A 20106-nucleotide genomic window follows, 5' to 3' on the forward strand; every position below is an offset into this window, starting at 1 on the left:
AAGGGAGATGAAAATACACAGAGGAGAGTATCCTTTCACTGTGTGTGTTTGTGGGGGCCAGATATCACCCTAAAATGTATTAAAGGTATGAAGCTATATTTATTTTAAAAAGTAATAATAATTGTGTGTGTGTGTGTCTGTGTTCTGGGAGATGACACAGTGGTTAAAGCCTCAGGTCCTGAGTTCAATCCCTGGCAACACATGTACCAGAGTGATGTCTGGCTCTTCCTCTCTCTTTCCTATTTTTCTTATTAATAAATAAATAAAATATTTTAAATTAAAATTTTTTTTAAAAAAATTATCTTTATTTGTTGGATCGAGACGGCCAGAAACCGAGAAGGGAGGGGGAGAAAGAGAGGGAGAGAGACAGAGGGACACCCGCAGCCCTGCTCCACTGCTGGGAACCTTCCCCCCTGCAAGTGGGGACCGGGGGCTCGAACCCGGGTCCTTGTGCGTTGTAACGTGTGTGCTCGACCAGGTGCGCCACCACCCGGCCCCCTGTCCTTTGCTGGCGCTAGGAATCCACTGCTCCTGGAGGCCATTCCCCCCCCCCATTTTATTGGATAGGACGGAGAGAAATTGAGAGAGGAGGGAGACACCTGCAGCCCTGCTTCACTGCTACTGAAGCTTCCCTCCTGCAGGTGGGTGGGGGACTCGAACCCAGATCCAAGCATGGGTCCTTGCACTTTATACTGTGTGTGCGCGTGCCGCCGCTCGACCCCCGCCTCTGGCCTCGAGACAGAGAGCAAACCTGATTTCTCCAGTGGACTAGCACCAGGGCGGTGGCCCCAGTCCTTTTTCAGGGCAGCGTATGTTTTCACGGGCTGCACAGATGTGAAAACGTGTAGCTTCCTGCTGTAGCACGGACAGCAGTCGGGACTGGGCAGAGCCAGGGGTCTCTGAAGCAGGGCTCTGAGCGTCTGTCCGTCTGGCTCACGTGGCTTTGGGCCGAGAAAACTCTCCACTGACTTTATCTTTGGTTTTCCTTTGCAGAGCAATGGCTCCTTGGTCTGGTGTCAGAATCACAACAGTGTTCCAAGGTAGGTGCTCCAGCGTCCGTCTGTCTGTCCGTCCGTCCGTGCCCCCCCCCCTTGCTGACTTACACGTTGCTGGAGCCTCAGCGGGCGGTGGGTGGTGGGGGCGTGAGGAGGGCTGTTGCAAAGACAGTGCAGTGCCCTCCTTCCCGTTCTGGGGTTCGAGCCCCCGGCTCCCCACCTGCAAGAGGGAGGGAAGCTTCACGAGCGGTGGAGCAGGGCTGCAGGGGTCTCTCTGTCTCTCTCCGTCTCTGTCTCCCCCTCCTCTCTCAGTTGCTCTCTGCCCTGTCCAATAAAATGGGATTAAAAATAAAAATGAACATTGAGAAAGGCCTCCAGGAGCTGTGGATTTGTAGTGTGTTGGCACTGAGCCCCAGCAATAAACCTTGGAGGCAGAAACAGAGAGAGGGAGAGGGAGACGGAGACGGAGAGGGAGAGGGAGGGGGGTGGAGGGGGAAGGGAGTAAGGGGGAGGGAGAGAGAGAGGGAGAGAGAGAGAAAGAGAGGGAGAGAGAGAGGCTGAGGGGAAGGGAGGGGAGGGAGAGAGAGAAAGAGAGAGAGGCTGAGGGGGAAGGGAGGGGAGGAGGAGGGAGAGAGAGAAAGAGAGAGAGGCTGAGGGGGAAGGGAGGGGAGGAGGAGGGAGAGAGATGGAGAGAGAGAAAGAGAGGGAGAGAGAGGCCCAAGGAGAAGGGAGGGGAGGGAGGGAGAGAGAGAGAGAGAGGGAGAGAGGCTGAGGGGGAAAGGAGGGAGAGGGAGAGGCGGAGGGGGGAGGGAGGGAGAGAGAAGTGGAGAGGGAGAGGAGGGAGAGAGAGGCGGAGGGGGAAGGGAGGGGAGAGGGGAGAGAGAGAGGCTGAGGGAGAAGGGATGGGAGGGGGAGGGAGAGAGAGAGAGGCCCAGGGTGAAGGGAGGGAGAGGGAGAGAGAGAGAGAAGAGAGAGACAGAAGGTGAGAGAAAAACGGAGGGGGAAGGGAGGGGAGGGAGAGGAAGAGAGAGAGAGAGAGAGAGAGAGAGAGAGAGAATGAACCAGGCATCACTCTGGTCCATGTGCTACCGGGGATTAAACTCAGGACATCATGCTTGAGAGTCCAACGCTAACCATTGCACCATTTCCTGGACCACTAAATGATCTCTCTCTCACTCTCTCTCTCTCTCTCTCTCTCTCTCTCTCACACACACACACACACACACACACACACACACACACCTACCTGGCTCCTGGCATGGATTAGACTTATTTTTTCCCTTTTGTTGCCCTTGTTGTTTATCGTTGTTGTTACTATTATTGTTGTCGTCGTTGTTGGATGGGACAGAGAGAAATGGAGAGAGGAGGGGAAGACAGAGAAGGGGAGAGAAAGACAGACACCTGCAGACCTGCTTCACCGCCTGTGAAGCGACTCCCCTGCAGGTGGGGAGCCGGGGGCTTGAACCCGGGTCCTTGCGCCTGGGAACAGGTGCCCTCAGCCAGGTGAGCCCCCACCTGGCCCCCTTGGGGTTAGGTTTTCTGTCCTGATTCTCGACAAGGAAGGTGACCTCCCAGGCTTTGCTCGAACATCCTAGGAACCTGGGGAATCCTGCAAGGCTGAAATGTGATTTAATTCCTTTATTTTATTTTATTTTTATTTATTATTATTTTTAAAGATTTTATTTATTGATTGATGAGAAAGATAGGAGGAGAGAAAGAACCAGACATCACTCTGGTACATGTGCTACCGGGGCTTGAACTCAGACACCTCAAGATGGTGTCTCCGCCCGACACTCTGCGCCAGAGGCAGACGTCAGACCCCTTCCCCGGGCACTCGGTACTGACGGACGCCTGGTCCCGTGTGCAGACGGACAGGCGTCGTGTTCGTGTCTGAGAACTGCTGTTCCAAACGAGCAGAATTTTCGAGACGTTTTGTGCAGTGGCGTCTTGCTTAGCGCTGAGACTTCTGGCTGGAACCAGCTGTCTGGCCTGTGGTCCGTTTGTCCTGTAGCTATTGTTATTTTTTGCCTCCAAGGGAATTGCTGGGGCTTGGTGCCTGCACTGTGAATCCACTGCTCCTGTGGCCATTTTTTCTTCTTTCTTTCTTTCTTTCTTTCTTTCTTTCTTTCTTTCTTTCTTTCTTCCTCTTTCTTTCTTTCTCTTTCTTTCTTTCCTTCTTTTTGTATAGGACCGAGAGAAATGGAGAGAGGAAGGGAAGACAGAGAGGGGGAGAGAAAGACAGACACCTGCAGACCTGCTTCACCGCCCCTGAAGCGACTCCCCTGCAGGTGGGGAGCCGGGGGCTCGAACCGGGATCCTTATGCCGGTCCTTGCGCTTTGCGCCACCTGCGCTTAACCCGCTGCGCTACCGCCCGACTCCCTTAATTTTTTAAAAATATTTTTAATATTTATTTATTTATTTCCTTTTGTTGCCCTGGTTGTTTTTATTGTTGTAGTTATTATTGCTGTTGTTACTGACGTCATCGTTGTTGGATAGGACAGAGAGAAATGGAGAGAGGAGGGGAAGACAGAGAGGGGGACAGAAAGACAGACACCTGCAGACCTGCTTCACCGCCTGGGAAGCGACTCCCCTGCAGGTGGGGAGCCGGGGGCTCGAACCGGGATCCTTGTGCTTTGTACTTTTACTCTTTGTACTATGTGTGCTTAACTCACTGCGCCACTGCCTGGCCCCCGAATATTTTTTCTTTATTCCGGGTGTCTCCACCCCCAGAATCCTTGACTTCGGTGTAGGACCCCCAACTCCAGTCCACGTTCTGCTTGCTGTTTCCCCTTCTGTTCTTTTTTCTCCGCTTCTGTCCGTGAGTGACATCAGCCCATCTTTACCCTTTTCTTTCTGGCTGACCTCACTTCACACGATTCCTTCAGGCTCCATCTCAAAAGGAGGGGCCAGCCATCATCCTTCTTCACAGCTGAGTAGTATTCCATTGTATATCTAGACCCACCCCACCCCCAGCCCCCACCCCCGCCAACTTTCTCAGCCCCTCACCTGTCGTTGGGCACCTGGGTGGCTTCCAGGTTTGGGCTGTTAACAGATTGTGCTGCTGTGAACACAGACGCACGCACATCTTTTAAGGTGGGTTGTGTTTTCTGGGGAAAGGCTTCTGCTTCTAGCTGTGGGATAGAAACAGTCCCCTAGAGCCCCATGGGCTTGCCACACGTCCGAGAAGTGCCCTTCTTGTTCTGTGTAGGCCTTGGCCGGCAAGACAGACAGCTGACCGGAGTCCTCTGTGCCGTCCGGGAGTTAAAAACATTACCTGGGGGAGTCGGGCGGCGGTAGCGCAGCGGGTTAAGCGCACGTGGTGCAAAGCACAAGGACCAGAGTAAGGATCCCGGTTCGAGCCCCCGGCTCCCCACCTGCAGGGGAGTCGCTTCACAGGCGGTGAAGCAGGTCTACAGGCGTCTGTCTTTCTCTCCCCCTCTCTGTCTTCCCCTCCTCTCTCCATGTCTCTCTGTCCTGTCCAACAGCAACGACAACAATAATAATAACTACAACAATAAAACAAGGGCAACAAAAGGGAATAAATAAATAACAATGAATATTTTTTTTAAAAGAATTGGTAGTATGGGAGTTGGGCTGTAGCCCAGTGAATTAAGTGCAGGTGGCGCAAAGCACAAGGACCGGCATAAGGATCTCAGTTTGAGCCCCCGGCTCCCCACCTGCAGGGGAGTCGCTTCCTAGGCAGTGAAGCAGGTCTGCAGGTGTCTGTCTTTCTCTCCTCCTCTCTGTCTTCCCTTCCTCTCTTCATTTCTCTCTGTCCTATCCAACGACAGCAATAACAACAACAATAATAAGCACAATAATGATCAAACAACAAGGGCAACTAAAGGGGAAAAAAATGGTCTCCAGGAGCAGTGGATTCCGTCAATAACCCCAGAGGCATAAAAAAAAATCACCTGGGAGGTGAGGGGGGGAACGTGACTCCCCTCTTTGCCACGGACCTGGGTCCCAGAGCCAGAATCAATCGGAAAGTCACAGCTTGGCCCAGTGGGAAGCCAGGAGGAGCCTGGCGGGAGCCGGGGTTGGCCCAGGGCCCAGGTCACACGGGAGGGCTCTCCCTGTGGGGACTCCTCCTTAGCCAGTTCTCACCCTGTCTGCAGCCCCACCATGGCTTCCGCTGGTATTTCTCCTTGACATTCCAGAGACCCTTGTAGACTTAAGAGGCCAAGGTGGATTCAGACGGATTTTTTTCTGTTGGATTTTTTTTTCTGGTCCAGCCTTCTCTCTCTCTCTTTCTTTCTTTCCTTCCTAACTTCCTTTTTTTTTAAATGCTTCTTGCATAATGGTTCTGTAACCCTTAGTAAAAGGGTACGGGGGGGGGGGAGTATATAGGGAGTCGGGCAGGAGTGCAGCACGTTAAGTGCACATGGCGCAAAGCTCAAGAACCGGCATAAGGATCCTGGTTCGAGCCCCCGGCTCCCCACCTGCAGGGGAGTCGCTTCACAGGCGGTGAAGCAGGTCTGCAGGTGTCTATCTTTCTCTCCCCTCTCTCTCTGTCTTCCCCTCCTCTCTCCATTTCTCTCTGTCCTATCCAACAACAATATCAACAATAATAATAACTACAACAACACTAAAAACAACAAGCGCAACAAAAAGGAAATAAATAAACATTTTTAAAAATCTTAAAATATATATATATATTTTAAAGTATATAATAAAAAGTGTTCTGGGGCCAGGCGGTGGTGTACTTTGTTAAGAGCACACATCACAGAGCACGAGGACACAGGTACCCCGTCTGGGAGCCTGGACCCAAATTCTTTCTGGGGAGCAGCAGGTGGGAGTTGTGGCTTCTGTCACTGCTTCTCCGCTGGACATGGGTGTTGGCAGGTGGACCCACACCCCCAGCCTGTGTCTGTCTGTCCCTAGCGGGGCAGGGCTCTGGGGAGGGGAGGCTCCAGGACACACGGGTGAGGGCTTCTGCCCCGGGAGGTCAGGTTGGCGTCACGGCAGCATCTGCAACTTGGTGTCTGAAAAGCATTAAGATATAAAGCAGGACAAAGTGTTTAATAACCAGGAACCCAAAGGTAGGAACAGAGCAGATGGAAATAGGGGTCTTCCTGTGGGAAGAAGCCAGGACGTCTATTTTAGGTCTATTCCAGGGGGTTCAGACTTGAGTAAGTTTTACCTGAGCCCGACAGGTAACATGCAGATGGGCTGAAGGTATTCTTACCGGGGTTGTCTGCGGTTTGGACCAGGCACTCCTAGAGTTATATATATATATATATTTTCCCTTTTGTTGCCCTTGTTGTTTATTGTTATCGTTGTTATTGCTGTCATTGTTGTTGGGTAGGACAGAGAGAAATGGAGAGAGGAGGGGAAGACAGAGAGGGGGAGAGAAAGACAGACACCTGCAGACCTGCTTCACTGCCTGTGAAGCGACTCCCCTGCAGGTGGGAAGCTGGGGGCTCGAACCGGGATCCTAACACTTGTCCTTGTGCTTTGTGCCACGTGCGCCTAACCCGCTGCGCTACGCACCTGTCCAGGCTCTCCTACGCCACTGCTCCTGGTGGACGTTTCCCCCATTTTCTTTGCTAGGACAGAGAGAAATTGAGAGAGAAGGAGGAGATAGAGAGGAAAGAGTGAGACCTGTAGCCTTGCTTCACCGCTTGTGGAGCCGAGGGCTTGAACCCAGGTCCTTGAACTTGGTAATGTGTGTGCAGTTTTTTTTGGGGGGGAGGCTCAGGGGTTTCCATGCTGAGCAGGGTCGGGGAGGGGGAGTCCCCAAGGGGCTCTGCAGGCCTGGGTCTCTGGCTGGGCCCCACCCATGTCCGTCAGTCCTGCAGAAAGGGTGGTTCACTGCCTGTCTGCTGCATCTCTTGTCTCTGACTGCAGGGAGGAGTGTCTCTGTGAGGGAGGGCCTTTCGGTCCTCTGCCCACTCAGCCACCCATCCTGGGGTCAGCGGGAGACCAGCAGAGACAAAGGAGTTTCTGGTTTCAAAGAAGCCAGATGCTGGTCCCATTTGGTGCCTGCCTGGGGGGTGGGGTCCTTTTCCCCTCTGTCCGTCTGTCTGTTTGGTGTCTGTTTTCACACCAGGGCAGAGGGGGGCGGCTGGCTGAGCCCCAAAGCACCAGCTTCCCTGCTGAAGGCCCCCTTCCTCAGGCCTCCGCTGTATCAGAACCTCAGAACCTAACACCCCTTTTATAGAGTTACTTATTTATGTTAGTGATTCCATATTGATTTCCAATATTGACACACAGGGCTCTGACTCCACCCCGTTCTCACCCCCAGAGTTCTGTGTCCCCATCCCTCTCCACGGGAAGTTCCACAAGTTCTCCAAAGGCTGCAGAGATGGATAAGCTATTCTTTCTTTCTTTCTCTTTCTTTCTTTCTTTCTTTTTTAAAGCCAATTTTTTTAAAAATATATTTATTTATTACAGGGCTGCAGGTCTCTCTGTCTCCCCTCCTCTCTCCATTTCTCTCTCTCCTATCCAACAATTATGACATCAACAGTAATAATAACCACAACGAGGCTACAGCAGCAAGGGCAACAAAATGGGGGGGAATGGCCTCCAGGTGCAGTGGATTCATGGTGCAGGCACCGAGCCCAGCAATAACCCTGGAGGCAAAAAATATATATTTATTTCTTTCATTTTTTTGTTGTTGTCCTTTTTTATTGTTGTTGTAGTCTTTATTGTTGTTAAATAATAAAGACTCTCTCTCCCTCCTCTCAAGTTCTCTTTGTCTCTGTCCAATAATAAAATAAAAACATTAAAATAATGTAAGACTGGGGAGTCGGGCGATAGCGCAGCAGGTTAAACGCACGTGGCACAAAGCGCAAGGACCGGCGTAAGGATCCCGGTTCGAGCCCCTGGCTCCCCACCTGCAGGGGAGTCGCTTCCCAGGTGGTGAAGCAGGTCTGCAGGTGTCTGTCTTTCTCTCCCACTCTCTCTGTCTTCCCCTCCTCTCTCCATTTCTCTCTGTCCTATCCAACAACAAAAACAACGTCAACAATGGCAATAATAACCGCAAGGAGGCTGCAACAACTAGGGCAACAAAAAGGGGGGAAAATGGCCTCCAGGAGCGGTGGATTCATGGTGCAGGCACCGAGCCCAGCAATAACCCTGGAGGAAAAAAAAAAAAAAAGGTGGTGGGAAGAGGGACAGAGAAGGGGGAGAGAGAGAGAAAAAGGGGGAGAGAGAGAAGGGAAAAGGGAGGTGGGAAGGAGAGAGGAAGAGAGACAGAGGGAGAGCGGGAGAGAGAGAGAGGGAGAGACACAGACCAACGTTGAGAGAGAGAGGGTGAGGATGAGGAAGAGCAGAGGAAGGGAGGGAGAGACAGGAAGAGAGTGAGAGGGAGAGAGAGGTGTGGAGACCCAGCCTTAAGACAGGCCTTGCACTCTGCAAACTGAGCTATTTCCCCAGCCTCTGGCTTTGTGGTTTGTTTTAGACAGGGAGAGAGAGAGAGAGACAGAGAGAGAGAGAGAGAGAGAGAGAGGGAAGGAGGGCAGGGGTAGATAGCATAGTGGTTATGCAGAGACTCTCCTGCCTGAGGCTCCAAAGCCCCAGTTTCAATCCCCACCACCACCACCATCAGCCAGAGCTGAGCAGAAAAAAGAAAGAAAAAAAAAAAGGTTAGAAGGATAGAGGAAGAGAGGAAAAGACGGAGAGAGAGAAAGGGTTAGAGAGGGGGAGAGAAAAAGAGAGAGGAAGGCAGGCTCAGCCAGGGCACGCTGTGTGTGGTTCAGGGCCCAGTTAGCACCCCACACCCGGAGCCCCAGCCCCCCCTGTCCCTCCTGTTTGTCTGACAGCTTTAGAAAGCCCATCAGCCCCGCCGGCCCCCTGCCCCCCAGTCTGGCTGCACGGCGGCGTGAGACCGGCCCCAGCCGCCACGGAGGACAATGGGGCCTTTGAGGGGCCTGGGAAGCTGCCTCCGGGGGCCGTGAAATCTCCCTGAAAAGCCTCCCGCCTCCACCCTGCCCAGAAGCCGAGAAGCCCAGCCTTGGGGTGGGGGGGACCTCCCCCTGGAACACAGGGGCCCCTTTGGACTGTGGGGTGGTGGTGGGGGGGGGGCCCGGAGGGGCCTCTCTGTGCTGCTGACGATCTCAGAGACCGGGCAAGAGACACAGAGATGGGGAGAGACCCTGGCTGGGAGGATCTGACATGTGCCTTGGGCTGGGTTTGCAAGCCCACCTCCCGCCGAAACCCTCCTTCCTGCTGGAAAGCACCTGGGGGGGACCAGGTGGGGTGGGGTGGGCGGCTGGCCTGCGGGGCGCTGGGTGATGAAATTTCTCAAATTTTTAAGTCAGACCCGCCGGAAAACAGTCCATGGGAAGAACGGACCCACTGCAGAGCTGGGATACCCATGGAGGGGCTCGGGTTCAAGCCCCCAGTCCCCACCTGCAGGGGGGGGGAAGGTCTGGGAGTGGTGAAGCAGGGCTGCAGGTGTCTGTCTCCGTCTCTGTCTCCCACTTATTTTCCAGTGTCTCTGTGTCTCTGTCCAGTCCATCTGTCTGTTGGTAGCTGGGCGGTGTCACTCTGGCCTTGTTCTGAGCCCACAGGTCACGGGTGTGACCCACAGGGCCACCCGTGCTGGACACAGGCAGGGGTGCCGGCTTGCGGCCTGGGTGGGTAGGGGCCACGTCCTGTGTGCTCAGCCTTAAAAACACCCCAATTTCTTTCTTCCCTTCTTTCTTTCTCTCTCTCTCTCTTCTATAAAGTTATTTAGTGTTTCTTTTTTAATTTTTTCTTAATTTACAAAATGGAAATATTGACAAGACCGTAGGATAAGAAGCGCACAATCCCACACAGTTCCCACCCCCAGAGTCCCCTGTCCCGTCCCCTCCATTGGAAGCTTCCCTGGTCTTTATCCCTCTGAGAGTCTCGACCCAAATTATTATTATTATTTTAAATTGTGATTTATAAAAAGGAAACACTGACAAAACCATAGGATAAGAGGGGTACAACTCCACGCAATTCCCACCACCAGAACTCCGTCTCCCATCCCCTCCCCTGATAGCTTTCCCATTCTCTATCCCTCTGGGAGTATGGACCCAGGGTCATTGTGGGATGCAGAAGGTGGAAGGTCTGGCTTCTGTCATTGCTTCCCCGATGAACATGGGTGTTGACAGGTGGATCCATACTCCCAGCCTGCCTCTCTCTTTCCCTAGTGGGGCAGGGCTTTGGGGAAGCAGAGCTGCAGGACACATTGGTGGGGTCGTCTGTCCAGGGAAGTCCGGTTTGTCATCATGCTGGCATCTGGAACCTGGTGGCTGAAAAAAAAGAGTTAACATACAAAGCCAAACAAATTGTTGACTAATTATGAACCTAAAGGCTGGAATATTGCAGATGAAGATTTGGGGGGGGGTCTCCGTTTTGGAAATAGCTCGTAGGCCTATTTTAATTATATTCCAAAGGGCCCATGACTATACTAGTTTTTCCTGAGCCTGAAATCTGATATGTAGGTGGATCCAAGTTATTGTCTGGGGAGATGATGTCATGGCTGGAAAAAGGGCCAGAAAGCTGGATCAGGGAAGAGAGTAGCTCCCAAATATGGGAAAGGGGTATCAATATTGTTGACTGTAAACCCCATGGATTGGATGTGATCTGGGGCTCCTGTTCAGCTTAAGAGCCTGTGTGACCTCTGCATCCCCGTAGATCTGAGCTCACATTCTGTGGTCATGAGTAGGACTGTTCCAAGCTGCCCCAATTTCAGAACCCATCTTCCTCAGGTAGAAGATAGAGTATGCTGTCCAGCCTCTCTTTGGAGGATGGAACATTCTCTACCATTGTTGACCCACATTGAGGGCAAGTGGACCCAAATTCTTTCTGGGGAGCAGATGGTGGGCATTGTGACTTCTGTCATTGCTTCTCCACTGGACATGGGTGTTGGCAGGTGGATCCACACCCCCAGCCTGTGTCTGTCTGTCCCTAGTGGGCAGGGCTCTGGGGAGGACACATTGATGGGGTCATCTGCCCAGGGAAGTCAGGTTGGCATCACAGTAGCATCTGCAACTTGGTGGCTGAAAAGAGTTAAGATAGAAAGCAGATTACAGCCAACAGTACTTACACACACACCTTTCCCATATTTGGGAGCTACTCTCTTCCCTGATCCAGCTTTCTGGCCCTTTTTTCCAGCCATGACATCAACTCCCCAGACAATAACTTGGATCCACCTGCATATCAGATGTCAGGCTCAGAAGAAAAAAAATAAATAAACTAGTATAGTCATGGGCCCTTTGGAATACAACTAAATGAAGGCCTATGAGCTATTTCCAAACCGGAGACCCCCAAATCTTCATCTGCATTATTACAGCCTTTAGGTTCAGGATTAATCAATAATTTGTTTGGCTTTATATGGTAACTCTTTTTTTTTAGACACCAGGTTCCACATGCTGCCATGATGCCAACCAGACTTCCCTTGACAGACAACCCCACCAATGTGTCCTGGAGCTCTGCTTCCCCAGAGCCCTGCCCCACTAGGGAAAGAGAGAGGCAGACTGGGAGTATGGATCTACCTGTCAACACCCATGTTCAGCGGGGAAGCAGTTACAGAAGCCAGACCTCCCACCTTCTGCATCCCACAATGACCTTGGGTCCATACTCCCAGAGGGTTAAAGAATAGGGAAGCTCAATAACTAATAATAATAATAATAATAATAATAATAATAATAATAATAATAATAAAACAAGGGCAACAAAAGGGAATATATAATATATATATATATATATATATATATAATAAAAAAGGTGTCGGGCGGTAGCGCAGTGGGTTAAGTGCATGTGGCACAAAGCACAAGGACCGGTGTCAGGATCCTGGTTCAAGCCGCTGGGTCCCCACCTGCAGGGGAGTCGCTTCACAAGTAAGTGAGGCAGGTCTGCAGGTGTCTATCTTTCTCTCCCCCTCTCTGTCTTCCCTTCCTCTCTCCATTTCTCTCTGTCCTATCCAACAACAATGACATCAATAACAACAACAATAATAACTACAGCAGTAAAAAAAAAATAAGGGCAACAAAAGGGAAAATAAATGAATATTAGAAATATATATATAACAAAAAGAATAGGAAAGCTATCAGGGGGGATGGGATATGGAGTTCTGGTGGTGGGAATTATGTGGAGTTGTACCCCTCTTATCCTATGGTTTTGTCAGTGTTTCCTTTTTATAAATAAAAATTAAAAAAGAAAGATAAAGCAGAACAAATTGCTGTCAGTCATGAACCTAAAGGCTGGAATATTGCTGATGAAGCTTTGGGGGGGGGGGGGTCTCCGTTTTGGAAACAGCTAGTAGGTCTGTTTTAGGCCTATTCCAAGGGGCCCACGACTTGACTAGTTTTTGCAAAAATGTCCTGGTTTCCCACAGTGCCTGGAGCCCTGCAAAGAGTCCTGGGATCCCTGGAAGCAGAAATGTCCCAGCTTCTGCGAGGTAGGATGGCCCCCTGGGCCACCCGGGCTGGGGGCAGGGGGGTGACACGCAGGGAGGGTGGGGGTGAGGGGGTCTTCTCTGCAGCCCTGGGCCTTGACGTCCCTGTGTGTGCAAGAGACAGAAGATCCAATTAAGAGATTTCTGTGCGCTGAGAGCACCTGTCACCAGGCACAAGGACCCGGGTTCAAGCCTGCCGTCCCCGCCTGCAGGGGGGAAGCTTCCAGAGTGGTGAAGCAGGGCTTCAGGGGTCTCCCTGCCTCTCCCTCTCCCTCTCCCTTCTCAACTTCTCTCCCTCCTAAGTATATTGAGTATCTCCAGTCTCCTCTCCCCGGCAAGTGTCCGTCTTTGATCTGGGTGGGGGTGGGAGTGGGGAGCCAGGAGCCCTCAACCCATCTGTAGGGGTGAGGAAGGGCTGTGCAGGAAGGGGGCTCAGCTGAGTGTGTGTGTGTGTGTGTGTGTGTGTGTGTGTGTGTGTGTGTGTGTCTGTCTGTCTGTATGTGTGAGTCTATGTTTGCTGCCTGCCAGCAGTGCTCACTAAGGTCCTCTAAGTGCCTCACACCCAGTACCCTATTCCTCAGTACCCTATTCCCCAGTACCCTGGCCTCCAGTACCCTGGCCCCTAGTACCCTGGCTCCTAGTTCCCTGACCCCCAGCACCCTAGCCCCCAGTACCCTGACACCTGATCCCCAGTACCTTGATGTCTGGTACCCTCATTCCCAGTGGCCTGACATTCGGCCACTAAGTACTCTGACCCCCAGTCCCCTGAGCCCCAACCCTGGTGGCCTGCCCTGGGACCCGGTGCAGAGTCTGGCCTGGCTCTGAGTCCGTCCCCCACCCACCCTGCAGCCCCTGTTCCCCACGAAGAGCTACGAGTGTCTGGCCAGCTGTGAGTTCTTACAGTCCCTCCTGGTGGTGAAGCAGGGAGGCTGCCCGGCCCCCGACAAGGCCAGCGGCTTCGCGGCCGCCTGCGTGGACAGCTGCTCCAGGGACACTGAGTGTGCCGGGCCCCGGAAATGTTGTCCTAATGGCTGCGGGCACACCTGCCAGGGGCCCCGCACTCCCTACAGAGGTGAGGGGCTGAGGGTATATCTTCCAGGGGGCCTGGATGCCCTACAGAGGTGAGGGGCTGGGGGAATATCTTCCAGGGGGCCTGGATATCCTACAGAGGTGAGGGGCTGGGGGAATATCTTCCAGGGGGCCTGGATGTCCTACAGAGGTGAGGGGCTGTGGGTATATCTTCCAGGGGGCCTTGGATGTCCTACAGAGGTGAGGGGCTGGAGGAATATCTTCCAGGGGGCCTTGGATGTCCTACAGAGGTGAGGGGCTGGAGGAATATCTTCCAGGGGGCCTGGATGCCCTACAGAGGTGAGGGGCTGGGGGAATATCTTCCAGGGGGCCTTGGATGCCCTACAGAGGTGAGGGGCTGGGGGTATATCTTTCAGGGGCCTGGATGTCCTACAGAGGTGAGGGGCTGTGGGTATATCTTCCAGGGGGCCTTGGATGCCCTACAGAGGTGAGGGGCTGGGGGAATATCTTCCAGGGGGCCTGGATGTCCTACAGAGGTGAGGGGCTGTGGATATATCTTCCAGGGGGCCTGAATGTCCTACAGAGGTGAGGGGCTGGGGGAATATCTTCCAGGGGGCCTGGATGTTCTACAGAGGTGAGGGGCTGGGGGAATATCTTCCAGGGGGCCTGGATGCCCTACAGAAATGAGGGGCTGGGGGAATATCTTCCAGGGGGCCTGGATGCCCTACAGAGATGAGGGGCTGGGGGTATATCTTCCAGGGGGCCTGGATGCCCTACAGAGGTGAGGGGCTGTGGGAATATCTTCCAGGGGGCCTTGGATGCCCTACAGAGGTGAGGGGTGGGGGAATATCTTCCAGGGGGCCTGGATATCCTACAGAGGTGAGGGGCTGGGGGTATATCTTCCAGGGGGCCTTGGATGCCCTACAGAGGTGAGGGGCTGGGGGTATATCTTCCAGGGGGCCTTGGATGCCCTACAGAGGTGAGGGGCTGAGGGTATATCTTCCAGGGGGCCTTGGATGTCCTACAGAGGTGAGGGGCTGGAGGAATATCTTCCAGGGGGGCTTGGATGCCCTACAGAGGTGAGGGGCTGGGGGAATATCTTCCAGGGGGCCTTGGATGCCCTACAGAGGTGAGGGGCTGGGGGTATATCTTCCAGGGGCCTGGATGTCCTACAGAGGTGAGGGGCTGGGGGTATATCTTCCAGGGGGCCTGGATGCCCTACAGAGGTGAGGGGCTTGGGGAATATCTTCCAGGGGGCCTTGGATGCCCTACAGAGGTGAGGGGCTGGGGGTATATCTTCCAGGGGGCCTTGGATGCCCTACAGAGGTGAGGGGCTGGGGGTATATCTTCCAGGGGCCTTTGATGCCATACAGAGGTGAGGGGCTAGGGGTATATCTTCCAGGGGGGCTGGATGCCCTACAGAGGTGAGGGGCTGTGGGAATATCTTCCAGGGGGCCTGGATGCCCTACAGAGGTGAGGGGCTGTGGGAATATCTTCCAGGGGGCCTGGATGCCCTACAGAGGTGAGGGGCTGGGGGAATATCTTCCAGGGGGCCTGGATGCCCTACAGAGGTGAGGGGCTGGGGGTATATCTTCCAGGGGGCCTTGGATACCCTACAGAGGTGAGGGGCTGGGGGAATATCTTCCAGGGGGCCTGGATGCCCTACAGAGGTGAGGGGTGGGGGAATATCTTCCAGGGGGCCTGGATGTCCTATAGAGGTGAGGGATGGGGGAATATCTTCCAGGGGGCCTGGATGTCCTATAGAGGTGAGGGGCTGGGGGTATATCTTCCAGGGGGCCTGGATGCCCTACAGAGGTGAGGGGCTGTGGGTATATCTTCCAGGGGGCCTTGGATGCCCTACAGAGGTGAGGGGCTGGGGGAATATCTTCCAGGGGGCCTGGATGCCCTACAGAGGTGAGGGGTGGGGGAATATCTTCCAGGGGGCCTTGGATGCCCTACAGAGGTGAGGGGCTGGGGGAATATCTTCCAGGGGGCCTGGATGCCCTACAGAGGTGAGGGGTGGGGGAATATCTTCCAGGGGGCCTGGATGTCCTATAGAGGTGAGGGGTGGGGGAATATCTTCCAGGGGGCCTGGATGTCCTATAGAGGTGAGGGGCTGGGGGTATATCTTCTAGGGGGCCTGGATGCCCTACAGAGGTGAGGGGCTGGGGGAATATCTTCCAGGGGGCCTGGATGTCTATAGAGGTGAGGGGTTGGGGAATATCTTCCAGGGGCCTTTGATGCCCTACAGAGGTGAGGGGCTGTGGGTATATCTTCCAGGGGGCCTTGGATGCCCTACAGAGGTGAGGGGCTGGGGGAATATCTTCCAGGGGGCCTTGGATGCCCTACAGAGGTGAGGGGTGGGGGAATATCTTCCAGGGGGCCTTGGATGCCCTACAGAGGTGAGGGGCTGGGGGAATATCTTCCAGGGGGCCTGGATGTCCTACAGAGGTGAGGGGCTGGGGGAATATCTTCCAGGGGGCCTTGGATGCCCTACAGAGGTGAGGGGCTGGGGGAATATCTTCCAGGGGGCCTGGATGCCCTACAGAGGTGAGGGTATATCTTCCAGGGGGCCTGGATGTCCTATAGAGGTGAGGGGTGGGGGAATATCTTCCAGGGGCCTTTGATGCCCTACAGAGGTGAGGGGCTGAGGGTATATCTTCCAGGGGGCCTTGGATGCCCTACAGAGGTGAGGGGCTGGGGGAATATCTTCCAGGGGGCCTGGATGCCCTACAGAGGTGAGGGGTGGGGGAATATCTTCCAGGGGGCCTTGGATGCCCTACAGAGGTGAGGGGCTGGGGGAATATCTTCCAGGGGGCCTTGGATGCCCTACAGAGGTGAGGGGCTGGGGGAGTATCTTCCAGGGGGCCTGGATGTCCTACAGAGGTGAGGGTATATCTTCCAGGGGGCCTTGGATGTCCTACAGAGGTGAGGGGTGGGGGAATATCTTCCAGCGGGCCTTGGATGCCCTACAGAGGGGATGGGGCTGCCTGATAATAATGAAAATAATTAATGTTAAGTGGTAAAGGGAGCATCTGGATGGTCCCAGCAGTGAGCAATAATAATAGTAATAGGGGGCCAAGAGGTGGCGCACCTGGTTGAGCTGACGTGTTGCAATGCACAAGGACCCAGGTTCGAGCCCCCAGTCCCCACCTGCAGGGGGAAGCTTCACAAGGGGTGAAGCAGGCCTGCAGGGATCTCTCGGTCTCTCTCCGTCTCTATCTTCCCCTTCCTTCTCAATGTCTGGCTTCTCTAACCAATGAATAAATAAGAATAATTTTTTTTAGAAATTTAAAGAGATAAATAGGATGATCATTTTAAATACAGTGGGTGTGGGCAGTAGCACACCTGGTAAAGTCCACCTGCCACTATGCCCCAGGCTCTAGGTTCTATCCCCAGCACCGCCATCAGCCAGGGTTCAGCAGGGCTCTGGGGAAATAGTAATAATAGTCATAGTAGAAATAATAATAATAATGACTACATCGAATTAAAAAGCTTAATTAAAAAGCACAGCAAAAAAAAAATTAAAATGCTTAATTAAAAAGCACAGCTAAGAAACCACTACCCAAACCAAGAATCCCCTCACAGAATGGGAGAAGATCTTTACATGCCATACATCAGATAAGAGTTTAATAACCAACATATATAAAGAGCTTGCCAGACTCAACAACAAGACAACAAATAACCCCATCCAAAAATGGGGAGAGGACATAGACAGAATATTCACCCCAGAAGAGATCCAAAAGGCTGAGAAACACATGAAAAAATGCTCCAAGTTTTTTATTGTCAGAGAAATGCAAATAAAAACAACAATGAGATACCACTTCACCTCACAATTTCATACATCAGAAAAGGTAACAGCAACAAATGCTAGAAAGGTTGTGGGGTCAAAGGAACCCTCCTACACTGCTGGTGGGAATGTCAATTGGTCCAGCCTCTGTGGAGAAGAGTCTGGAGAACTCTCAGAAGGCTAGAAATGGACCTACCCTAGGATCCTGCAATTCCTCTCCTGGGGATATATCCTAAGGAACCCAACACACTCATCCAAAAAGATCTGTGTACACATATGTTCTTGGCAGCACAATTTGTAATAGCCAAAACCTGGAAGCAACCCAGGTGTCCAGCAACAGATGAGTGGCTGAGCAAGTTGTGGTGTATATGCACAATGGAATACTACTCAGCTATAAAAAATGGTGACTTCACTGTTTTCAGCCGATCTTGGATGGAGCTTGAAAAAATCATGTTAAGTGAAGTAAGTCAGAAACAGAAGGATGAATATGGGATGATCTCACTCTCAGGCAGAAGTTGAAAAACAAGATCAGAAGAGAAAACACAAGTAGAACCTGACCTGGAATTGGCATATTGCACCAAAGTAAAAGACTCTGGAGTGGGTGGGTAGGTGAGGGGGGGGGATACAGGTCCAAAAAGGATGACAGAGGACCTACTGGGGGTTGTCTTTTTATATGGGAAACTGGGAAATGTTATGCATGACAAACTACTGTATTTACTGTCGAATGTAAAACACTAATTCCCCAATAAATTTTAAAAAAAGAAATAATAATAATGGTTCTGCAAAAAGACTCTCCTGCCTGAACCTCAGAGGCCCCAAGTTCAGTCCCCAGCACCACCATCAACAAGAGCTCAGTAGGGCTCTGGAGAAATGATGATGATGATGATGATGATGATGATGATGATGATGATAATAATAATAATAATAATAATAATAATAATGGGACTGGAGAAATACCACAGTGGTTCTGCAAAAAAGATTCTCCTGCCTGAGGCTCTGAGGCCCCAAGTTCCATCCCCAGCACCACCAGCAGCTACAGCTTAGCAGGACCCTAGGGGAAATAATTAGTAATTTAATAATAATAGTAATCAAATTCACTAAATAAAATACAATTAAAGAGCTGAGGAGACGGCACAGTGATTCTGCACACAGACTCTCCTGCCTGAGGCTCTGAGCTCCAGGTTCAAGCCCCAGCACCACCAGCAGCCAGAGCTCAGCAGGGTTCTGGGAAATAATAATAATAATAATAATAATAATAATGGTTCTGCACACAGACTCTCCTGCCTGAGGCTCTGAGGCCCCAGGTTCCATCCCCAGCACCACCAGCAGCCAGGGCTCAGCAGGGCTGTGGGGACCTGAGGCCCCTGCAGCTCAGTTCAATGTCACCCCCCGCCCCCACCCAGGGGTGCCCCTGAAGCCACGAAAGGAGGTACGTTTCTGGGAGCAGCCTCCGGGCCAGCTGGAGCTCTCCTGGTCCTGCAAGTTCAACGTGTCCATTGAGCCAGTCATCTACGTGCTGCAGACACGCTGGAACTACGGCTTCCACCCCAGCGAGGACGCTGCCGGGCCCTGGCAGACAGTAGCCCAGGTGGGTGTGGGGGACGGGGGCGCATGGCGGAGGGAGGGGGGCAGGATCTTCGTTGGGGCCAGTCCAGGACCCAGCCGTTCCCATCCCCAGGCCCTGGCCCCCATCCCTGTCCCATGGCCCTGGCCCTGTCTCCTGTCTCCATCCCCTGTCCCTGTCTCCATCCCCTGTCCCTGTCTCCATCCCCTGTCCCTGTCTCCATCCCCTGTCCCTGCCTCCATCCCCTGTCCCTGTCTCCATCCCCTGTCCCTGCCTCCATCCCCTGTCCCTGCCTCCATCCCCTGTCCCTGTCTCCATCCCCCGTCCCTGTCTCCATCCCCTGTCCCTGTCTCCATCCTCTGTCCCTGTCTCCATCCCCCGTCCCTGTCTCCATCCCGTCCTTATCCCGTCGCCGTCCGCTGTCCATATCCTACCCTCTCCCTCCCCCTCCTCTGTCCCCATCCCTGTCCCCTTCACACCAGGACCCCCGTCCAGAAAGGCTGAGGTGTGGGGTGTCTCTATGTCCCCCTACGCGTCTGAGTGACCGTCGCCCCTCAGACCACAGACCAGCGCGTGCAGCTGGCCGATCTGCCGCCCAGCCGCTGGTACCAGTTCCGAGTGGCGGCCGTCAATGTTCATGGCACAAGGGGCTTCACCGCACCCAGCAAGCACTTCCGCTCCTCCAGGGGTGAGTGCTCCTTCTGGGGCGGGGTGCGGGCTCCCTGACAACATGCTCATCCCCCACATCCATCCATCATCCATCCATCCATCCATCCATCATCCATCCATCCACCCATCATCCATCTATCCACTCATCCAACCACAAATCAGTCCATCCACCCACACATCCATTCATCCATCCATCAGCCCATATCCATTTATCATCCTTCCTTCCATCCATCCATCCACCCATCCATCCATCCATCAATCCACACATCCATTCATCCACCTATCCATCCACCCATCCAACCACAAATCAATCCATCCACACACTCATCCATCAATCTATCCATCAGCCCATATTCATCCATCATCCTTCCATCCATCCATCCACCTATCCATCCACCCATCCATCAACCACAAATCAATCCATCCACCCACACATCCATCCATCCACCAGCTCATATCCATCCATCATCCATCCATCCATCCACCCATCCATCAATCCACACATCCATCCACGATCCATCCATCCATCCAACCACAAATTATTCCATCCACCCACATATCCAACCATCTCTCCATCAGCCCATATCCATCCATCATCCTTCCACTCATCTACCTACCCATCCATCCATCCAACCACAAATCAGTCCATCCACTCACACATCCATCCATCCATCCATCTATCCA

The 20106-nt window shown here is 53.0% G+C and overlaps 1 protein-coding gene across 1 annotated transcript in view; it reads left to right on the forward strand.

The window, feature by feature from the left end:
- ANOS1 (anosmin 1) overlaps positions 1 to 20106 on the forward strand; it is a 53664-nt gene that overhangs the window by 20769 nt on the left and 12789 nt on the right. The window contains exons 3-7 of the mRNA XM_060182694.1: positions 994 to 1040; positions 12311 to 12373; positions 13220 to 13442; positions 18593 to 18777; positions 19312 to 19441. Coding sequence (XP_060038677.1) covers positions 994 to 1040; positions 12311 to 12373; positions 13220 to 13442; positions 18593 to 18777; positions 19312 to 19441 — 648 coding nt within the window. The remainder of the gene's footprint in view (positions 1 to 993; positions 1041 to 12310; positions 12374 to 13219; positions 13443 to 18592; positions 18778 to 19311; positions 19442 to 20106) is intronic.

The sequence above is a fragment of the Erinaceus europaeus genome, chromosome X (assembly GCF_950295315.1).
Source record: "Erinaceus europaeus chromosome X, mEriEur2.1, whole genome shotgun sequence".
Classification (NCBI taxonomy): Eukaryota; Metazoa; Chordata; class Mammalia; order Eulipotyphla; family Erinaceidae; genus Erinaceus; species Erinaceus europaeus.